General features: G+C 39.8%; 5 protein-coding genes across 9 annotated transcripts in view; 2 read left to right on the top strand and 3 right to left on the bottom strand.

Annotated features, from left to right (window-relative positions):
- The window catches only part of LOC111253797 (protein PRRC1-like), a 12691-nt gene extending 6263 nt beyond the window's left edge, over positions 1 to 6428 (bottom strand). Inside the window, exons 1-4 of one of the 4 annotated variants that reach the window (XM_022813787.2) lie at positions 5849 to 6428; positions 5292 to 5517; positions 3037 to 3087; positions 1423 to 1724 (exon numbers count right to left, since the gene is read on the bottom strand). In XM_022813787.2, coding sequence (XP_022669522.1) covers positions 1423 to 1724; positions 3037 to 3059 — 325 coding nt within the window. In that variant the 5' untranslated portion in view covers positions 3060 to 3087; positions 5292 to 5517; positions 5849 to 6428. The remainder of the gene's footprint in view (positions 1 to 1422; positions 1725 to 3036; positions 3088 to 5291; positions 5518 to 5848) is intronic. The other 3 variants (XM_022813789.2, XM_022813786.2, XM_022813788.2) reach the window with 3 other exon arrangements.
- A 156-nt stretch (positions 6429 to 6584) lies between these two features.
- On the top strand, positions 6585 to 11683 carry LOC111253798 (chitinase domain-containing protein 1). 2 transcript variants are annotated; one of them, XM_022813792.2, is made up of 8 exons: positions 6586 to 6988; positions 7388 to 7455; positions 7967 to 8128; positions 9142 to 9313; positions 9860 to 10034; positions 10259 to 10447; positions 10938 to 11195; positions 11297 to 11683. In XM_022813792.2, exons 2-8 carry the CDS (start codon positions 7390 to 7392, stop codon positions 11433 to 11435), a joined length of 1161 nt encoding a protein of 386 aa, XP_022669527.1. In that variant the 5' UTR covers positions 6586 to 6988; positions 7388 to 7389; the 3' UTR covers positions 11436 to 11683. The 2 variants fall into 2 exon arrangements, with proteins under 2 accessions (XP_086830748.1, XP_022669527.1); XM_086974622.1 differs by lacking the exon at positions 7388 to 7455 and having other exon boundaries at positions 6585 to 6988.
- A 705-nt stretch (positions 11684 to 12388) lies between these two features.
- On the bottom strand, positions 12389 to 18110 carry ksh (transmembrane protein 167A-like protein ksh). Its single transcript, XM_022813796.2, has 3 exons — positions 17958 to 18110; positions 13425 to 13534; positions 12389 to 12772 (listed from the first exon to the last, which is right to left on the bottom strand). Exons 1-3 carry the CDS (start codon positions 17958 to 17960, stop codon positions 12667 to 12669), a joined length of 219 nt encoding a protein of 72 aa, XP_022669531.1. The 5' UTR covers positions 17961 to 18110; the 3' UTR covers positions 12389 to 12666.
- LOC111253795 (uncharacterized) lies at positions 14149 to 17932 on the bottom strand. Its single transcript, XM_022813785.2, has one exon. It carries the CDS (start codon positions 17149 to 17151, stop codon positions 14512 to 14514), a length of 2640 nt encoding a protein of 879 aa, XP_022669520.1. The 5' UTR covers positions 17152 to 17932; the 3' UTR covers positions 14149 to 14511.
- A 203-nt stretch (positions 18111 to 18313) lies between the features above and the next one.
- On the top strand, positions 18314 to 21439 carry MBD-like (methyl-CpG-binding domain protein 2). The gene is made up of 4 exons (XM_022813793.2): positions 18314 to 18816; positions 19558 to 19891; positions 20205 to 20462; positions 20807 to 21439. The coding sequence occupies exons 1-4, from the start codon at positions 18722 to 18724 to the stop codon at positions 20915 to 20917; spliced, it is 798 nt and encodes a 265-aa protein (XP_022669528.1). The 5' UTR covers positions 18314 to 18721; the 3' UTR covers positions 20918 to 21439.
- The last annotated feature ends 404 nt before the right edge of the window (positions 21440 to 21843 follow it).

Genomic DNA, 21843 nt, shown 5'->3' with positions numbered 1-21843 from the left:
ATTGGTACTTGGATAGATATGCGCGAATTTTTTAATTTAAGGACATTTTATCGTTTTGAAACCAATTAGTTATCTAAGTGGCATTGTTGTATCAGAAAATACGATTAGAACCCACCACACAGGACCCCTGAAATGGACACTTGTTCTAGTTCTGACATGAACAGATAGACCCAATCAGTCTATCACAATGGCAATTCTCTACTCTAAAGCCTAAGAACTGTTGCCTTTACATCCACATTTCTTGTTTAGAACACGCTCTGTATTAGCTGTAGATGAGTTAGCACCGGTTTTGTCATATACACACACACAAATACAAAATAAGAATTTTAGGATTTTGGGATATATACATCTAAGGCACCTGATATTGTTTCACCACAGTTCAGAGCCTTTTTTGAGCTCTTACCTGTTACTGTACGGTGCTTATCGATTTGGCCGAACTTGAGATTTGGTACGTTTGTATTCTGCAGAACAATATTTTCTTCGTGTTATACCAGTTTAGGCATTACATTCCTATGACGAGTAACCTGTTACTTAGTTCAGACAACAGCGGTAATCCGTAGTGAGTACGGACTTTTCATTCTCAAAATAACGAAATACTCAATATGAATATGGTTATGTCGTTTTGAACAATCTAAAAGGCACCATCTTGAGCGCAAAGAGGTAACGTCAAATTATCTCAAATCTCTGTATGAATGCTTAGATGCTCGCAGTACAGACTTCTATTTTCGCAAACGTATGTATGTTTTTTCTAAGGGATCTTATTGTCAGTGACTGCATCTTCTCCAAAAAGAACTAACCCAATTCGCGCTGCTGATATAACAGTTTTGATGGCAAGTCGTAGTTACAATTGAATGTCTAACTGGAGCAATAAACTAACTGTCCCATAGCACCACGAACGACACCTTACTGTGGCGTCTTTCCTTGAAGAAAAGCGGGCACTTCTTCATAAGTTTAAGAGCAGCGGCACCTCGTGACAGAATCGAAATGGCCTTCACCAAAAAATAATTCATCAATCTTAACGTATTAAGTTTAGGCTAGATTGAAAATTCGGGTACCAGAAAACGTTTTTTCAGCGTTTTTTCAAAAGTATTCAACTCTGCGGTAAATTACTAGCTTAGGCAAACTAGGCTATACTTATACAATAAATAATATTAAACTAAAGAAACATTCGCGATGAATGTTTTTTTTAGTGCGCTGTCGGCAAGTATGCCAAAAAGCTTCTCTTTATCTTCGAACTTACCGTATGATACCGCCCAGCAGTTTTTAGGTAGCCAGAATATGTAATCCTATAGAACTCTCACAAAAAGCTTATAATTGTACGTTTTATTAATACGCGTATATGATGTTACACGCTCGTGCATATGGCATGCTAGAATATTCAAACTCAAACTTATGTTTGCGCTCAGTGCAATAAAGATTTACCTTGAGCTGCAGCGGTGCCTTCCGCTGCGACTGTAGCCATCTGTTTCTGCCCAAGTCCGCCAGCGCCGGCAGCAGTAGAAGTGTTCTGTAATGTTGAAAGATCTCCGCTTTGCAAGGCACCTCCGACTCCCGTTAGCATAGGACCAGTTTGCATTGTTCCAAGAGTCCCTTGAGCTACGGAAGACCGAGTGCCCAGCAATGCCGGTTTTACTAGTGGTGTCGAACTGTTCGCTTCAACTGGAGGTTCTTCATCCAAAAGCTCAAACCCAGTGGATCCCTCGTCCGTCTCAGACATCGTCGTACTGTAAACACGCCACATAAAAACAGTTAGTATATATAGTACATGATATAGATCAGCTGGCGATATATGGCGCACATTTAGTTAATATTATTCTATTCAATTGGCTTTGTTAATAATGTGCACTTCTTTTGAAAAGTAAAATTCCAATCCTCATAGGAGCAGCCCTAAGAGTGTAATAGGAATAAATAAGCACTGAAACTGCAATTCTGTCTTGGTGCATAACTATAGTAATTCTCTGCTTTTCCTCATGCACTACTCCGCTGAAGCAATAAACATTATTATTATCATTATTATTGATAAAGTATGCTTGAAAACCAAGCCGTTTTTTGCACATTTCGTGTACATAGACCCTGCAAGTCGCAAATTCTTCTTCAGCATCTTGTGTACGCACTCGAACACCCCCTAGAAGGTTGTGTTGAAAGGAATTATACGAGATCAAATTATCTAAATGTTTGCATTTATAAAATATATTAAACTATAGATTACCGAAAACAGTAAAACGGCCTGATGTTTGATTATTTTACTTGAAAATTATGAAACACAAATTACCTATAAAATATTTGTTTAACGGATAGTATCGAGACTGGGGTCGTAACAAATACAACAAAACTATAAATGTTTCCTGCCAACTGCTAATGATGCAAATCAACAGAGAAGATATGAAGAAGCAAAAGTCACTAGACTTTTGCTTCTTCATATCTTTTCTGTTCTAATTTACGGGAGCAAAACTTATCACAGTCGGAATGCCGGAACGATGAAGCGACTTGCAACAATGGACGAGCCATTTTTTACTTAGAACAAGGGAACTGACAGCTTCACTGTCAACACATACTGGCGTAATGCTAACCGAAAGACTGCTCCATAGCATACGTAATCTTGGATAGAACTGATAGGTTTTGATTGTAAGAGAAAATCAAATGTAAATCAGCTGGTCAGCGAAAATTGCATTTTCGTCAACACGACTGCGGAAGCTTACGTTTGAGTACGTACGCCACTACTACCATATTCTTTTTATGATTTTATAGATCACGAATTACTTGATTATAGGCAAGCAGAGGCTAAGGCGGGATTTGGAAAACTGCGTCCTAATAGCCTCTGACTTAGCTGTATTTGCCCCTAGATTACCCTAGAATAGCAACCCTCATATTCGTCATTTGAAAGCTAAGGGTGACCATTTCCATAGAAAACAACAATTTTTACCCGGCCTGATTGCAAGCAGCTGGACGTCCTGTTAGAATCGCATCCATATACAAAATTAACAACCCTTATCAAAAAACAGACGTCTATGTAAGTGCATCTTGTAAAATACCCACCGCAGTTCCTGCACAGAAGACATTAACGATGGAATCGTGCGAAAGTTCACTCTGTAAATGCATACAAACGAATATTCGGTCATTTGCCACCATGCTGTAGGTAGCCTAAGAAAACCTTTGTTTTCTTCAAATTAAAACAGTTCAGGAAGACCACATAAAAGTATATTAACCGCGGTAAGAATTTTCAAAAATTGCCAACCTCGATATTATACTATATGCTGCTATCTGCATTATATTTTTGTATGCTCTATTTTCTGATTAAACAGCAAATAGTGTGTTTCCTTGCATTAGTAATCAAAGGAGAATGTTTATAAAAAGATTTTGAAAATAACGAGAATGTTCAATACTCTAAAATGCTCCAGTGTTTTCCTAATGATTTATTTTGTCGCCATACGAGGTTTAAAACTCGCACAGTAAAGCCTGGCATTTCGAAAAATCAGAAATATCTTGAGAAATCTTCATGATCATAGCGTAGTCTGTATGAGCAACAATAATTTATCAACTTTTGTAGTATTTCGAATTAGAAATTGCTCAGCTGTTAGGGATTCCATCTCCTTAGGAGAAGCCTCAGGTTGTCGCATTCACGCAGTGGTCTACTGTTTACTTATTTGTATGTAGTGCGTACTAGGAGAGCCTGTATACTATGTGCCTTAAATTTGATTATTTGAATGTTTCTATGAGTCACTGCATGTAGCGAAGTTGCCGAAGGATCAGTGCTGCAACTACCCGTCTCATTGGAAAACAACATGGAAAGTAATTAGTGAGATTATGCAGATGCACCCAGTTCGAAAAGTGACGGACCTGGATCAACTGTCACTACATACGCGTGTGTTAAATCGACAAGAAGAACTTTATTCTATTCAAATAAAAGAAAGTGGCGCAGAAAAAAATCGCTGGATAAATTGTAAATTGAAGAACATGGCTTTTTTAATTATTTAAAGATATTTATAGGTAAAAAATATTAAAGGTGTTTGAAGATATTGAAATCTAGGCTTCCAAACACTTCAGCCTTTCTAAAGACGTAAGACAAATAGCTCAGCATTTTGAGAGATATGATAAACGTCAATAAACATTGAAATCTGAATCTGACACCTTAGCGATATAAAGAAATTGCAATCATCTTAAAAATACCTAATACGCCAGAAGAAGTATATTACGTTTCGTTACAAGATAATAGCTAAACAGCTAATTTTTTATTAAAAGTTTTGTGTAATGCAGTATTATCATTACCTCCCTGTGGAAGTAATGCAGTACTTGTTGAATTTAAATGAGCTATGTATGAATTTGGTGGCCATTTACAAGCTTGCGTATACTCTAATAATTTGGCAGCAAAATCACGGTAGATGCAAGGCGTTTGATGTTTGGCAAGATGTTTGGCGTCTCATCTCGTCATAAATCTGAACAATCGCTGCTTATTGTTGTCATCGTTGATTCGATTGAAACATTTTAAAAGCTGCCAATGTATATAAATAATAGCACGCTCGTAAACCAACTCCTTCCCCAGAGCAGCGTACCCGCTAAGAATACCGCCACTTCCCACAGCGAGAAGTCGAACCACAAAAGCTCAATTATTGGATTTCCCTCCGTCACCATGCCCCAAAATAGCGGTTCTCATCTCCATCGAAAAGATTCGGTACTCAAACATACTGAACAGCTCCATTTATAGCGAATGGTTGGCCAGGATCCATTACATTATATTTAACATATACGTATGTTGTATGTAACATGCAGTTCACCGACAGGACTGGCCAACATCGGTCCACAACTAACGGGCTGTACCTCATTACTCTATTTGTAGTCATTGTTATGTTTTAATTATTAACATATAACTGATTTTATACTACTACAGTCCTTGGACTTCTTGAATAATTGCGGTTATGTTAGCGTTTTACTACACTATTTGTGATGGCCTCGTGCGTTCGTTTCTATGAAGTTGTTCCTCCAAATAATAACAACAGTCGAACTTTCTACTTGATTATTCCAGCACATTTTGCAGCATGTTGCAGGCAGGCATTGTAAACGTCCCAATAGACTCGTAGCAAGAGAAAAGCTTTTGCTTCTCGTTGTTACCAACCACTTCTGTCATAGCTATTTACATTAGTTTAAATTGCAACGAGTTGTCAGGGTTGTCGACACGCATAAAGCACAACAAGCGTTCGATTCTCTATTTATTCAAGTCACACGACTCACGCTCACGCGAGTAGTACGCGATGTAGCATCTGTATGATGTAACAACTTTTCGCTATTCGCCCTACCTTCAGAAAACGTTGTTTGGACCAGTTAGGCTACAGACGACATGATGTTGGCTTTCCACTACTTAGCCACGACCATAATAGTAGCACAGGACTGAAGCAGCGTTGTTGCGCAGTAACATAAAGAACAGGGCTGGAGACCTGAACACGTAGAGGGAGCTATTAGCTCCATGTAGCTTTGTCCTACCAATTGCCTTTTGTGGCACCACACCTTCATACTGCACAAACACTTCACAGTTTGCGTGAAAAAAGGAAGTATTTTTTTAGAACGAATCTAGGCGTCCATAAAGCTTAGACATCACGAATTTAGAAGAGCCTAATCAATTAAATTAACGAAGCTCTCATTTGTTAGTACCATCACCAATCATGTTTTAAAATTATAAATCAAATTCACTATAGTTGTCTATAATAGCATGGCATCGGTTGCAATTTCGCCTGACCCTAATACTAATATTTCTAGGTATGGTTAATATACAGTGAAAATATACAGATTTGCCCACTAAGCTTGCTGACTACTACTGTTATTGTCAGAAGAAGAATAATCGATTGTTGATACTCACAATAGAAATTGGCTCCAATCTTCTGTTTGCGATACAAATACGGTTCTCCTCTACCAAAGCTGTTCATGCACTCGATACGTAAGGGTTGTAATTAACAGGGCCGGATCTTTTTTCTGTCCTCTACAGTTGTCCCACTTTGAAGTACAATGCGATCTGTCTTCCTCTACAGCACACAAACTATAATAACAGTAATGGCATTCAAAATAGAAAATACCAATGCCGCGGCGACTACTTCGTGGTAACACCGCCTTTAAAGTGAAGCGTTAGCAAGTGTGTTGATTGTCTCCTAGGGTATTTACTGTTTGTAAGATTGTACAATGGGCCTATTATGGTCACCAATGCTCGGCTTAGGTCTTTCAAGCAGCCACCCTTCCCTCTACTGCAGCTTAGGCTCACTTGACCTGTGCGTTTCGCCAGCCAAACAGCTGGTTGGATTGTTGCTTCTGTTGCTCACTGAGCAGCTCAGACGACCAGTCAACGAACGAAGTTTTATGAAGTTGGGTACAGCAAAAACAACGGCAGCAGGTGGGGCGAAAGTAACGCTTACAGCTATCGACTCATTAGTCCTGCTATGTGCTGTTGGTGATCTGCGTAATTTAATATCCTGGTGTGGACATTACATTACGCGCTTTGGAAAATACCCTCTCCACCAACGAAACAACGATGAGCGTCTGCCATGCATAATACACAATACCGCGAAACTTTGAATATCGCCACTAACGATGAGCACCCATTAGCCGATTGCGTGTAGCGTGGAACGAGACGTTGGCCATTTTTTGAGCACGCGATTTTTCGTTGTTCTGTTACGTGCAGACTGCCAACCTGTTTAAGCAGGTTCATAGTATACGAAACAGGCGGCAACAGAAGGCTGCCGATAAAAGTTTAGCTGTAGAAGAATGAGTGACAGTAGTTAACAATTCCAGGGCTTTAGCAATACGTAGTGTTATTATAGGAAGAAGACTAACGAACCTTGTCGTTTAATTGGCGTCTCAAAGAGTTGAGCGTAGTGATTGATGATTGCTTTGGAATTATCTCAGACTTCAAACTACTAGTACTTAATTAACTACTAATACAAATATAAACTCCGTATTCGCGAAAATTGCGGCATAAAACTTATCGCAGTAAATGCAGAGTAACTTGGTGAGTGTCTGAGCAGGAAAAAATAAATTTTAATTGCCTGAGAAACTTGTGTGATAAGACTGTCTAAACGTGCAGTGTGTGGGTCGTGATTTAGGTTTATATGTTGCATATGCTTTTTGTTTTTTCTCATAGGGATGTCGATCAGGATAATCTTTGTGAAACACCGTGTTATGTAACATGCATGCTTTTGAAATAATAAAATAAATAGACCCCCAAAGTCTTTTATGTTTTTGTCGTTCCGCAAAAGTGTATTTTAGAAAGGGCGCTATCAATTGGTAAACACCATCCAGTTAACTAATTATTTTTTCACTAAAGCAACAATTTATATTTTAGTGATGATAACTTTACATTTAGCGAACCCTTTTAAAAAAGCTACTTCTGTCACGCAATATATTGCAGCAATGAGGTTTCTTCTACACTCTGTTCTACTGTCCGTGGCAACCTGCCAGTTGTCTTCAAAGAGTAGGGTAAGCTCTTTCGACTTTAACGAGAACTTTCTGTAGACTAATTTTGGGATTCTATGCTAACTAAAAAATTGAAATCTTGGTCAGGTCATGGAAGCAATAATTTTTGCCTCGTTGATAATTGAATTGCCGGACTTAATTCCGTGTACCTCCATGCAAAAACTCATTGTTACTCTTAAAAGATTTATTTTCTTATTTTAACCATTGAGCATTTCACTCCTTTGACGCTGAAACTAGTTGTATACCATTATTTTAACTCACAAAGCGCCAACCTATTATCATCAAAGTAAGTACAAATATGCTTGAAAATTGTCCCCGTGAACTTAGTTAACCTCTAGGAGGCTGTTAAAATTAAATGATGGTTTCTTGCGAGTTCGTTGTCAAACGATTAGCGAATACCTACTATACAACATATATCTATATGGTAGTTGTCATACGATTACTATCTATCCGTGTTTAACTTTAAAATACCAGCATCTCCATATGTCTCACGTATTTGCATTACGGTTTTCAGGAAGTGAATCCTGCAAAACCTGGCGAGGAAAGCGTCTTTGATCGCGGTCTCGTTACCGAAAAGGTCACTTGGAAGAGTATAGTCAAGTACCGGAACGCTTATAGCACTTCTCTTGCACAACACAGGAATTTCTCTGGTGATGTGCTTGCTTATGTTACGCCGGTGGGTTGTCCACTCAGTTCTGTTCAACTATTTCGAAAGCTTACCAGACATAAAACTCAAAACATAGTTTAATAAGTTACTTTCATAATTTTTTTTTCTGTGTTAAAGCGTATACCCCATGTAATCAGTCTTCTTCGAGGGTAAGCCGATCGTACTCTTAGTAAATAAATTATCTTAACATGAGACCTCAGTGCAGTGACAGTGGCACCGACTCCATACAAAGGATGTTTTTTGTGGTCTACGTTCGGTACTTAAGCCGTTAAGTATTGCTGTAGATGATTGGTACCTAACGCGAAACGAAGGGTGTTTACGTGAAGATTTAGGTTTAGACCACCACGTGTCCCTGAGTTCAGCAGGCATATACATTACCTACTATGCTAAACATGGGGAGTAATGTATATGGAGAAAGGAGAAGCTCGATATCTGCAGTATCGGGCTTTTTCTTGGATTCCTCTACCCTTCTTATTCCTATGATATGAAGGGCATGATACTATTAAAAATAACTGAACATTGCTACAGGGTCTGAACCCGCTACAAAATTACAACTTGCATTGCAGTAATTGTAAACTTTCCCAGAACTTCCTGGAAGATTCATAGATATAGACAGATAGCTAGGAAGGTGGTTATCTGAAAGAAAGAATTTTCTTTTAAGGAATCGCCTTGCATATATTCTAGGAATCGAGTAAAGAACGAATACGTTGAAAAGTTTTTTTCGCGTGTCACAAATTGTTTATTCCAGTGTGACACACGTAGCCGTAAATGGAACAAAATGTAAGATTTTCTTGAGTTAAACATCAGAATACGAACTGTTACTGAAAGCAACGTTTTTTTGTTTTTTTTTTTTGTGTTCCCATTTCTAGAAATAATCAAGCACGCACTAATTTAGGTATTACAATTGTTGTCCGTATTGTACGCATTATATCCCTACCACTGTAAGAAATAAAAGATCATTCAAATAGTAATCATTATATTCATAACAAGCTCGAGTGCGTGTGCTTGGTGTATACATTTAGTGGAACAACCATGGTTATGACGTGGCCAAAACGTTTGGTTCTAAATTCACGCAAATATCACCAGTGTGGCTTCAGCTAAGATATGATTCTAGCTCAGCATTTGTAATATCCGGACGACATGACATCGATAGCGGATGGATTCGCGATGTACGCGATACCGGAGCAAAAATGCGTAGGTACACAGCATTGAATACCGTTTAGAGAAAAACAAATGTGGTGTTATAGCTTTTAGGTTAATTATCATACACATGTAAGGGGAACTTTATCCGTCAAGTATATTTTCTGTATGAATATAAAAAGATTATTGCAGGTTCATTTGTGCAGTCATCGACCAGCCATTTGCCTGCTCTAGAGAACACTTAACTTTATTATATGGCAAAAATGTTTAGATCGATTGAACTTTGCCTTGTGATGGTATGAGTACGTAACAAACACGATCCTCGATCTTGTCATTATTTGAGAATGATTTTGTCAGTTTTGCCAGGACTTATGAATTTTTAATGCTTTCAAGCCCTACATTTACCGTAATGACAAACCTAACAAATTTTCTTTTAACCCATTGGTTTGCCACAATAGCACAGTTTCATTAGTTCGATGTAAACTATAAAACATGTACCACATACCTACTAGCAATATAAAAGAAACGTGGCGGCAAATGACACATAAGAAAAAATAAGGAAACTTTTTATAATGCTATCTAACCAAATACTTTTTTCAGTGCCCCGAGTTTTATTTGAGGGTTGGACTCCGCAGCAGATCAGAGATCTTTCCATGTCAAGTGGAAAGCTTGTCACCCTGGGAAAGGTGCTTACTAAATTCGCACGCGAAAACAACTTTGACGGCTATGTCTTCGAACTCTGGTCTCATTACAGTTATGGAGGAAGGTTAACTGAGTGAGTTCAATTTTTATCAAAATTACTTTTCGGTACATGTGATGCCTTTCAAGGCCGATCCCGTTAGACTGCCATATCTCGGGTTTTTAAAAGTGTGAATACTGAATGTGATATAATATCATATAATGTTCAGCTCATTTATAAGCAATTTTAGATTGTACAAGCGGCTTCAACGTTAGTCACTAAAAAGGTTTCTTTTTGCGGTGTTCTTTTGGAATTTGTAGCGTGCTCATCGCAATTATTCGCGGCTTGTATTCATCGCTTCAAAATGATAGCCTTTCCTTGGTACTAGTTATTCCTCCTCCCCTGTATGATGATATACCGGGAATGTTTTCTCGTGATCATTTCGATAATTTAAAGGACCACGTTACATCTTTCTCACTGATGACCTACGATTACTCAAATCCACAGAGGTATGTGTAAAACTGATACTGATGCAACCACCAAACAGTTTATAAAGCAGATGTTAAAATAACGATCCAAGTTGTTGCATTGTAAGCTTCGCTTGCAAGATTAACCGGTCGCTGCTTATTCCTTCAAAATGTTGCTTCACTGTGAACGAAAACGGCAATAACCTCTAATGCAGTACGTTTTGTATATTATATATTGGTTGGATGTTGTGATCACAGGTAAGTTATATCTAATGAATTAAAATGCTATTCAAGTTGATCAATGGCACTCATGTGGCCATTATCAACAAAAGTGTGATAAAATATTCTGACTGGTAACGTTTTCTAGCTCCATCTGTTTCAAGATTGTCTTTGTATAAACTCAAATTCATTATCTCAGTAATGCACTTCTAAGTTATATGAAACCTTAGGCAGGTAATCTTGATGATGGACTCGGAATTTGCATGTCCCACTATATTTAGTATCTAAACTTGTTGTGTTTATATCTATGCAGACCGGGTCCAAACGCCCCGCTGAGTTGGATGCGTCAATGCGTCGAGCATTTGGTGCCAGGAAGCATTTCTGAAGATCAAAACGTTGCTAAATACCGTGGCAAAATCCTCTTAGGGCTCAATTTTTACGGGTATGATTACACAGCCCAAGGAGCGAGTTCGGCAATCCTCGGCAATCACTTTGCTGAGATGCTGCAGAAGTTCAAGCCAAAAATCAGTTGGAGTGACCAATTCGCCGAGCACTACGTTCAGATTCGAGGGTCTGTCAAACAGTTTTCAATTAATAGTTCAGGAGAGATATTGGTTTCTATAAAATCAGCTTTCATCCATCTTACCTAATTCGTCTTCTGTTATATTGCAGTTCTGAAGGACACCACATGGTGTTCTTCCCAACCCTGAAATCCATATCTTCGAGGATTGATTTGGCGACCAAACTTGGCACTGGATTGTCGATCTGGGAGATTGGTCAAGGCATGGACTATTTCTATGATCTCCTATAGAAGCGTCTCTGTTTCTATTTAACTCAAATGTAATTACTATATCATTAATTTGTGAAGTTTTAATAAAAGTTTACTCTGTATATAGGTGAAAGAATGTCGGTATATTAGTAAATCTGGTATTTAAAGATTGGAACGCACTTCTCAGTGAGTGAACAGCACATACGTGTTGAAGAAGCTATAATTTTTGCAACATCAAACTACAATATAAAACGCTGAACAATAAAAAAAAATCGCTACATGAAAGCAAACACTGCTTCGTTCTTCCTGGCACCGTGGAGTCAGTACGTGCTTTTTGAATGCTTTCTTTATGCACTGAGCAAATGCAGTTTATTAGTGTGGCAAGGCCACCATGTGCGCTTACTCTTGTAGACAAGGTGCTTCAATTGGAAACGTTCCATTTGCAAGCTAATTGCAATACTGTTCTGAATATCTGATAGAATATCGTAACTTCCGATGACACAGGTAGAGTTCCACCATTAGCAATCGTTTGCATGCTTTTTTTTTGTTCACAGAAACGTTTCAAGATTTTAGTTCGGAGTGAGACTTTCCTAGGGCTCTAAATGAAACTTTGGCACGAACGTCTGATCACATGTGGCCTGTTCTGAAGTATAGTCGCCCTGCTGCTTTTTAACGGTCTGACAATGAAATAAAAATTAAGAGGTGTCAGTCTGGAATAATTACAAATGTGTTATAAAATTTACATTGTCATTATAATACCTCTAACATTCAAGAAATGTAATCGGATTAGTTAAAATTTCAGCTTCTATATGCCTGACAGTTTCGTGTGTTGCCTTACCGACATAAAAGGTTGCAAAATACTTTTAAACGATAGCTCGTTTTATATAAATGGTTCTTTTTATGTATATTCCTAATCGTATTAGCTCATTAGATGTAGCACCTCAGTAAATAGAAAAAGGAAGTTGAATGCAAAATATGATCAACATAACGACAGATTATTCATTTCATTATAAAAATACTTTATTTATACGAAGTTACGAGACGAGCACCAGTAGCATGAGGGGCACGCAAAATTATACTTCCAGGATATCGTCAAGAGCTTTCATGTTATACCGAAACCATACTCTACATAACAATTGTGGTTAATAAAAAAGCGGTTGCCATGCAAACGAATGATAAGTATTGTTGACTTGTCGCGATGATAATGAGGTATGTTACAACAATGTGTAAGTATCCGTTTATAGAAAGCTATCCAAAAAAGAGTGCGCCCCCTTTACGAGAGAAATACATCGGTGAACGCCATTGCTAAACAAGATAATGCAACCCACGGACTGAGACGTTCTCCTATGCGGGCAAGCTTCCATAAAGTGCTCCTTAACCTGTAAGAAGGTAAGAGAAAGGAAACGCTCTATTTAGAAAAGCTTCTTTATAATTGAAAAATGGCAGCTTGTTTTATTTTAAAAGTCAAATATCTGTCTTTGAAACCGCTAAAAATTTGTCGGTTCGCACATGATGATCGAAAGTCGCTTAAGCTACATCAACTAAATTAGAGCAATAAAAATATGTTTACGGCATGATGGCAGATCACCACGAACAAGCCTTATGACAATGCGATGGTAACGTCTTTTCCTATTAAAACTACGTGCATACTAGCTTTCAAACTCAGAACCGGGTGTAGCCGCCCTTTGTTTAGTAATAGAGGACAAACGTTTAAAGCAACGCTTAATGGCAGTATTGGAAGTAAATTTCAAAACATTTTGACCAGTGTAAACCAATGACAAAGTAAATATAAGATCAGATGCCCTCGAAGGTCTCCGCCCTTATTTCTAAATCGACTGGGTAACCCGATTCACTACGTACATAGTTTATCGGTGTGCATATCATTAAGTGCCCGGCCATAAAATCTTTGATAAGTCCTCGTCGCACTAATATAACCTAAGCTTAGAAGGTAGTAAAGAAAAAGGCCAAAGGCAGAAAATTGCTTAGAAGAGGCAACGTTAAAGAAAACTAACTATGTGATTTTTCACGAACCCCTGCTTATTTTTGTCGAGCAATGCTGGGTAAAGGGACCGTACGTAGGCGCAAGTACAAATCATCAGCAAAAGCACTGTCAAAAGCGCCTGGAAGTTGAAGATCGCCGACTAAAAACAAACAAAAGATATAAAAGTTACAGCTTCTATGAGCCCATTGTATTACATACTTATGCAAATAACAGACACTGAATGCAAGCTACCTTCGCCCTTTTCATAAGTGGGTCAAGCAGCTTTGAGCAATACCAGTGATTAGCATTCGTATATATATATATGACAAACTACCATATAGAGTACCATATACATTCCCTACATTCATGAGTGCCCTACATTCGTATGATCTTTAAATGCTATTGAAATTGATTTAATTCACTTGTGCATCTACGGTAATTTTGATTGGATTAAGAAAATGTTAAGAACCTACATTTTTTTTTCTAATAATTAGTCCATGGGATTCAGTCCAAATAAAAAGTAGTGGAATTACATATTGAAAGTTCCTGACAATACTGCGCTATTTGAGTTGCGTAGGGGCAAAAGCGAAGATAACTGCTTAAGCAGTTTAAGCAATTCATGAACCGACCTCATCTTTTTTAAAGCCGCTGCATGCTTCCATTACTAAAGGAATATTTCATACTTGTTTACCCGAATTATACCTAATCATCCAGAAGTAATGGGCAAAGGGTCTAGTATTGTGCCTCATCCATTGCGAGAACAAAAACACCAGATTAGAAATTATGTTGTAATAAATTTATTTAACAAATTCTGTTTTATCTTGCTATATACATTTTGATGATTTACTGGGTTCTCTAGGAAAATAACTACTACGAAACGCATGTTGTTTATATGTACAGAATGTTTCTACAAAACTGCGCTCGAGATACCGTTTCCACAAATTTCAATGCTACTTTATTGTCCTGAAGCCAAGCTAGCTATTCTAAAGCAGGTAAGCGTATTTGGTCCACTCACTAAAATAAATCTTAGCCCACAAATACAAATGTTTGAGTTAAATACTAATGTCACTTTGAAAACTTCTGTTGCTTTGTTTCCCATTCCCGCCAACGATAATTTTCGTTTATCCGATTCAATAATCACTCCCTAGAAGCTCGGATGACTTTCACAACTCGCGTGGTCGTTACGTCCGAAGCTCGCTTGCCCATGGCTACAAATTTTGCACGTTCGCCACTTGAAAGCAACAACGCGGCTGGCGTGTTGGCAGCATTACTCAGGACGACTCGCACCAACTCCGTTCCTGTTTGTCCGGCATTGAACTGTTCTTGGTGCAGGCGGATGTTCGCTGCCCACTGCTCCATCTGTGCCTGAGGTACCGTGTCCACGACGACATTACGGGGCACGATCACGTGTACCTTTGACAGAGGGGCAACCGTCACCATTTGAGGATTGTGTGTCATTGTTAGCTCGGATACGATTCCAGAGCCCGTGGCAGCCTCCACTTCGGACGGCATAGACGACTGAACATCGCTAGCCTTCTCTGAGCAGTGTTCAGCTCTGTTTTCCATTTGAACGACATGGTGGTTCCGGTCGACGCTCGAAGCACCTGAGCCTGCAGCCTCTGCTGCAGAAATCAGTCCCGAGACGACGTTTTGCAATGACCGAAGTCGGCCCATATACATCCTAAACGATTCGTCTGTTTCCGGTGCTTGAAGCGTTTCTTTCAATCGAGCTAATTCGCTTCCCAGTAAATCCAATTTTTCTGCATGTTGAGGCAATCTGTAACTAAGTGGCTCACTAACAGGTGCGACTGCATGTGCATCGGGATGGTTGCTCCTTTGAAGGTAGTCAACGATGGCATGGATATGGTCGCAAACCTGGTTCCCTAGCTCCCACCAGCATGAACATGAAAACTCGTGGATACAATAGCAACATGAACAACGGGATTCGCAGCCGGACTGGCAGCTTTTCCCGGTGTGAACTACGGTGAAGTCACCGTCAGGTGTTCGGTGAACAAATTTTGATGTCGCCTGGACCTCAGTTTCGTCCGGAGTCGGATTGCTGTTTGTTCGTGAGCTAATGTTATACGGGGAATTATATGAGATAAGCCCATCAACTATTTTACTTCCCCAGCGGTTCATGAGCATGTGGTCAAGATAGAGAGTCATTGTTGTGTGTTCCTGCTCAAACTCACGATATATAGTTGCGCAGTCGCCGCCCATATAGCATGGTGCCCATAGAAGGCTCCTATTGACGAATACCGTATCAAACAGGTCAACGAACGGCCGCGGGATATTTTCGGTAACGAGAACGTCCTGCAGTCGAGCAAGATTTCTCGAGAACTCTTCCACTGTTATCGGCGATTTAAATAGACCATCAAAGCAACTGCTAACCGTTAGCGCCTTAGAAGGTTCCGCTACGTGTTGGACTAGAGCTAACTCTAAGGTGTGTCTCATCTGCCAAAGATTGACTTGCTTTTTTGGCACCTTACCCCGGCCAAACGTGTGCAAAAAATTCACAAAGTACTCGTCGTGGTCATCCGAGAAAAACATATCGCAGTTGAATTTGCCGGTGTGTCCTACGACAGCATAGTAAAATGTCTGGATGTAAAGCTGGGGCTCGGATGAACTTGTGATAAACCAAGCAAGCGGGAAAACGAGCGGACCATCTTCGCCAGCACGAACATAACAGTTCAATGTGACAATACTGAAGCTAAACTGCTGAACAGCGTCCGCGCACACGGCAGCGATGCGTGCTGAGTACCTTTGGAACATCTCGAGTTGTTGTGGTGTTAGGATGACGGCGTAGAACTCCGCCGGATCAAGACCTTCCACCTCGGCTTCACTTGGCTTATGGACGAGCACCATATTAGGAGAGTTTTCGAGTATACGACCGACTTCAGCAAACATGCTGACAGCAACACTTTCGGTAAACTGCTTACCAAAGCATTGCTCTATATTGCGTACGTCGGCGGAGGAAAGCCGCGCCAATGGCGACGCTGAATACGTCAACTGCTTCAGAAGTTCAGCGACTTTATGCGCTGGCTGACCGAGGTGAATGAAGCGAGCAATGCGGCACCGATGTGACGGGAGCAAAGACATAAATTGCTCTTCGACAGTGTGGCCGTAATGAGATACACAGCCCTCAACTTCGACTGAACCATTAGGGCGCTCCAGAACGCGTAAATGCAGTACACATTGGATGCCAAGCTTGACAGGGCCGTGAGCGCGTTCTTTACGCAACCTCAACATGGTGTTCTTGCCTCGGCACTTGCCACTGCGATGGCACATAAACTGCATTCGGGTGCCTGTACGGGCAAACTGTTTACTCCCACAAGTGCGCACAAAGCGTGTTCCGGTCGTCTCCTGGTACTCCTCCATCCAAGCGTAGAATCGCGGAATACTGGGGAACAATGTCGACAGCTGATCGAGCTGAATATTGTGCACGTTTTCCAGATGTGAACATAGATCAGCTTTTGAATGAAACGCGGCATTACAGTCAACCTCTAAACAGACCTGGTCCAGGGAAGCTTTTTGTTGAGTTGTATTATTTCGATGTGCTTTCCGCATATGAGACCTCAGTCCATCACGACTTTTATATGATCGCTCGCATTGAGTACAACGAATTAGATCGCCTTCTGCTGCTAGCTGATCCCCCGCTGACTCCTCCTGCACGAGAATGTGAGTACCCTCTGCCCCCTCAGGCTCGGCAGACAGACCCAGCTGTTCCAGCTGGACGGTCTCGAACTCCATCTCCTGAGAGTCGACCTTTTCTTCCATTTCAGCTGATCAGATAAATGTCCACTTAATTACTACAAACGCGAAGCCGATCAACTAGCTGACCCCTGCTAAGCAAGCTGTAACAACCCATTGACTGTATAAGGATGGACGTCACGAGTTCATATACGGTATTTTATTGACCCCAAGCATTAAGATTCCGCATCGGATGCCTGGTTATGTCGGGGTCGCAATTCATTTAGCGCTCAATCTAAACTTGAATCTTGGCGAAAATTCGGCATTTAGTAGCCCTAACGCTCTGCACTTAGCGGTCCAGCTCTGCGGTAACGGCGAAGTCGAATCAATAACACAGTCACTGCCTCGAATCAGTAGAGTTATAATAACACGAAATTGACACTAGTTACTGTTTTCAGAAGCTCTAGGGGCGTACTTTTTTCAAAATCACGAGCGAATTGCATACAACAAACACCCAAAGAGCGCCATCTTGGAACTGTTTCGAAGAGTACGGGGCGGTGCCTATGTAAAGCTGAAGATAGCAGCAGCGCGACATATTTATTATCATTTCGAAGAACCAACATTGAGCCATCTAGCAACTTGTAAAGACTTTTTACAGTGAATGCAATTCCGGTGAACAAACGCCGAGACAAATTCTCAGACCACGTTACATCGCACGGCTTTTACGTAAAGGTAAATATGTAAGGTGTCTATACAGAGAAAGGGAAAAAATTGGATATGCAATAAAACCGCGTACGATGATAGTAACTATTAATGGCCGACACGCAACCGCATTTTATCCATAGTATATCCATATCCAGTACCGGGACCATTTTTTTGGCTTATCTACTTACCATGATTTAGACGAGATGAAACAATCGGTAAACTGTCACCACATTAGAAGAGTCTTCGACTTATCAGCTGACGTTGTCGCATGGATCATATTTAGACACAATTTCGAAAGCACGCTTAGAACCGATCGGCGTGCGTTGTCTTTTAAAATTCTAGCTTGCTCCTTTCAATAATTTTCCCCTAGCGGTATAATCAAATGGAGTTGAGTTCTAACCGACAAAAATATTTATGTGAGCCTAGCGGCTCTGAGTGAGCTATGCCAATGCTACTTTCGAAGTACCGCCTGTGTTTAATAATTGTGCTACACCAGAGCATATCAACACAAACTCACAACTATAATAACAAATCAACAGCACTGAGAAGCTGCTCCGCATCTGGCTAGCAGCTATTATGTGACGCCCTCATCGCGGGTGCCATTCAAACGATTTCGAAGCCCTGTAGTAATTTCTTGCATAGCTCCGATTTGCATAAAAATGTGATTTTAGCAATGGCAAATGAGCGCTAAGCGTAGTCGACATTAGCCTGTCACAGACTATCAACTGTAGCAAAGATAGGTATATTCGATGAGGGTGGTTGTCACCAAAAGGTTTACAAGGCTGTCCTCAAGTTGCCAGGGTGCTTGTAGTATGTTACTGGATTGCGAAGCTCTTCTGACGAGCCGCTGAGTTGTAAGGCGATTGCAGAAGCTGCTAACTTGGCTGTAAAATAAGCTTCAGTGCCCCAAAGTTAGCACCCGGTGGTGAACATATAAGAGAAAACAGCCTAAATGGCAGACCTGTACCTGCCAAAAGGCTGGAGGCGCGAAGAACAAGCCCGGAGATTGGGCCTATCCGCCGGAAAGGTTGACGTCTTTTACTATGGGTAAATAGAGTTTAATTATATTTTTTAATTCGCGCTTGTATAATTAAAAAAGCTATTTTTCAATTATGATATAAATAAAAATGTTTTTCATATCTATTTACTAATAGTATTTTATAATGCCGTAGCTTTCAAGCATATTACAAAGTTTGTTGGGCTGTAGAGAATTATTTGCCGAAAGTTGACCTATGTAATTGATTAATGGACATAAAAGGCCGCTTACCTACATGTCAAATTTTTTTCAAAAAAGGGTGTTACGAAGTTTGCAGTCAGTACTGCCATGTTACAGTTTGGTTGAATAGGTCATGCCATTGAATGTTCGATAGCAAGACAGTGTCTTGAAAAAAAGATTATTTACTTTTATCATCTAGATAGATATCTGTTAGAGATATATAGCTATCACTAGTTCAACTTCAGCAGCATATAGATTTTTCTTAATTGGCTTTATTGAAAGCTTCACTTAATGAGGCTGAAGTATTATACTATAGGCGCATTAGTCTGGCTAGATTGAGTGCAAATCTATAATACAAATTTGAAAATGAGATATACTTCACGATCAAAAATCCAACGCGAGTAATTAAAAAGCAAGGTACCATTAAATGCAAAATGATGATTTAAACGTAGACGATTAAACAGTTAAATTTAATTTAAGGTATAATTCGTCTGTACGAGAGAAAATGAAATATTGCATTAGAATTTGTGTTGCGCATTTTTCTTTATGATGATAATGCTTGTCGCGATCAGCCCTGACGGGCAGAGGTACCGCTCGAAACAGCAGCTTGCCAAGGCTCTCGGTGATGCTGTGGATTTGACGGCGTTCGACTTCCGATCCGGTAAGCTGAGCGCAGTCGCAGCACGTAAAGCGCGCCAACACAGTCGAGTAACGGGTGGAGGAAACGGGGGAGGCCCTTCCTATGAATACCTTCGGGGTCTTAAGGCCGAGGCATGCCTTGTCGCACCCATCCGACAAACAGCGTCGATTTTTAAGCAGCCGGTTACTGTTGTGCACAATATGAAGGATTACACGTCTACAAAACATGACATTAAAACTATCGTTTCGAATGATAAGCCTAAGCAGGTAAGCTAGGTGACGTCACGTATTGCATTTATTAGGAAACGCGATCTTTCTGTTCCTACAGTTATCTGATTGGTCCGAATGCTTCTCCTATAGGTACAACGCCTAATCTAATCGGAGATAAATTATGCAAAGGAAAAGAACCAATTCATGCAGTTTAGTTTAGCATTTGAAAGTTCTTATGATCTTGTAGCTATATACACGATCGTTAATTCAAACATAATAACTGGGTGTATTAAGAAAAGTTTTGTTCTTGAACGAACACTTTCAATTTATACCGATGTCGATTTTTTTTACTGCTGTTTGTGAATGTTAGCCTCCGTTTCAATTATTCTGGGAACGCCGCCTCCAACGATTGGGCACAAGCGATCGCAACGGCTTGGCACAGTCACCTCTAGAATTGCCCCGTGGAATACGGGGAATCTCGCACGACCTCAGTAAAGACACGCTGCTTCGAAGCGTGGCCACGGCACTGCACGTTTCGCAGGGTCCTGTAGTAGGTCAACTTCATGCCAAGGGACAGCAAGACAGACATCCGGCAGTTTATATTAACCCCGATCAACCTCTTGTGCAGGTAGGTTAGCAAGCTTGCTGCCATTGTCATACAACAACAGTCTACCATTACCTCGTCTTTGCTTTTTATCAGAATAATTAAATACTATTGTTATTGTTATATATTGCTGATCACTTTGATCATATTGATTATATCATACTGATCATATTGATGTCACTTTGATCATATTGAGTATGTTCATTACTTATACTAAAAACGGTTATATTTAGTTTTTCCATTAATATAAATGTCATTGTTTATTGTTGTTTGTTTGTTTTGTCCTCACAATTCAAATCGAAAGAAATAAACTGTTTAGTCGACCGAATTTAACTATATTCCACCTTTTTCCACTCTGCACTTCTTAGGCATTGATTGTGACCGAGGAAGATATCCGAAAGCAAGAAGAACAGGTTGTCATGGCCCGAAAACAGCTGCAGGCTGCTCTACAGGAATTACGTAATATCGTCGAACAATAATTGGGGATTTTCAGCCTGCCGGCTAGTGTTACTGTAAAACACCTGGTTCTGCAAGGATCGCTGGAAGAAGTTGCAGCAACTCGGTGGTGCGACCACGGTCTACCAATATCTAGTATAGACTGTTTATACATAAAGCGTGCATGTACACCCACAAAAGCTTCGCTTATTCAGCTAACTAGTAAGATATATATACATAATGTATACGTGCCACGGTAGTATATGTAGAAGGACATTACGCTTGGTAGACACTTTAGGAGATGCATAAACTATGTTCACGCAAACAGACCTAAAAGAGGAAAAATGAGCTTCAGAGTTAACGAATATTAATGATTGTACACGCTGTCCCCGTATATGATAAAAATACTAGTAATATGTTGATTGCATGTGATAACACATGATCAGGTTTGTCAATATGGAATCGTATAGAGGTCATTTTTTCGAGCAGCTCAAAAGAAGTACTTAGAAAGAAACATAGAAGAATGCTGTAATAAATGAGATATATATATATACAACTGATAATAATGACTGACTCGTGTCAATTAGTTTAACCAAGACTTTCCGTGCTCATGTGCGTGAAAGTGCTGGAATTAATCATTAAGGAACTCTATAGGGGATCGAAATCATAAACGAGAAAACCGAAAACAAAATTTATTTTCCCTTCCCATCCAACATCATCTGTATTCGTATTTTAAATAGACAAAATCTTACAGGAATTTTGCAGTACATTTGCGACTCACCGATGGAACATCTCGCTAGATCTTACCTCGTTAGATGCCAGAGAGAAATGCTGACGACCTAACAAAGCGTTCTGAAATTATCCGTATATTATGGCAAAAAAATCCGATTTTTCAAAGTGGCATCCGAAATATAAGGAGACATATCAACTTGAAAAATAAAAAAACGTTTATAAGAAAAATTGTAAGACT

This window comes from Varroa destructor, unplaced genomic scaffold (assembly GCF_002443255.2).
Source record: "Varroa destructor unplaced genomic scaffold, Vdes_3.0 BEIS01000007.1, whole genome shotgun sequence".
NCBI lineage: Eukaryota > Metazoa > Arthropoda > Arachnida > Mesostigmata > Varroidae > Varroa > Varroa destructor.
The sequence above is the reverse complement of the archived record's forward strand: the minus strand, read 5'-3'. Positions and strand labels throughout refer to the sequence as shown.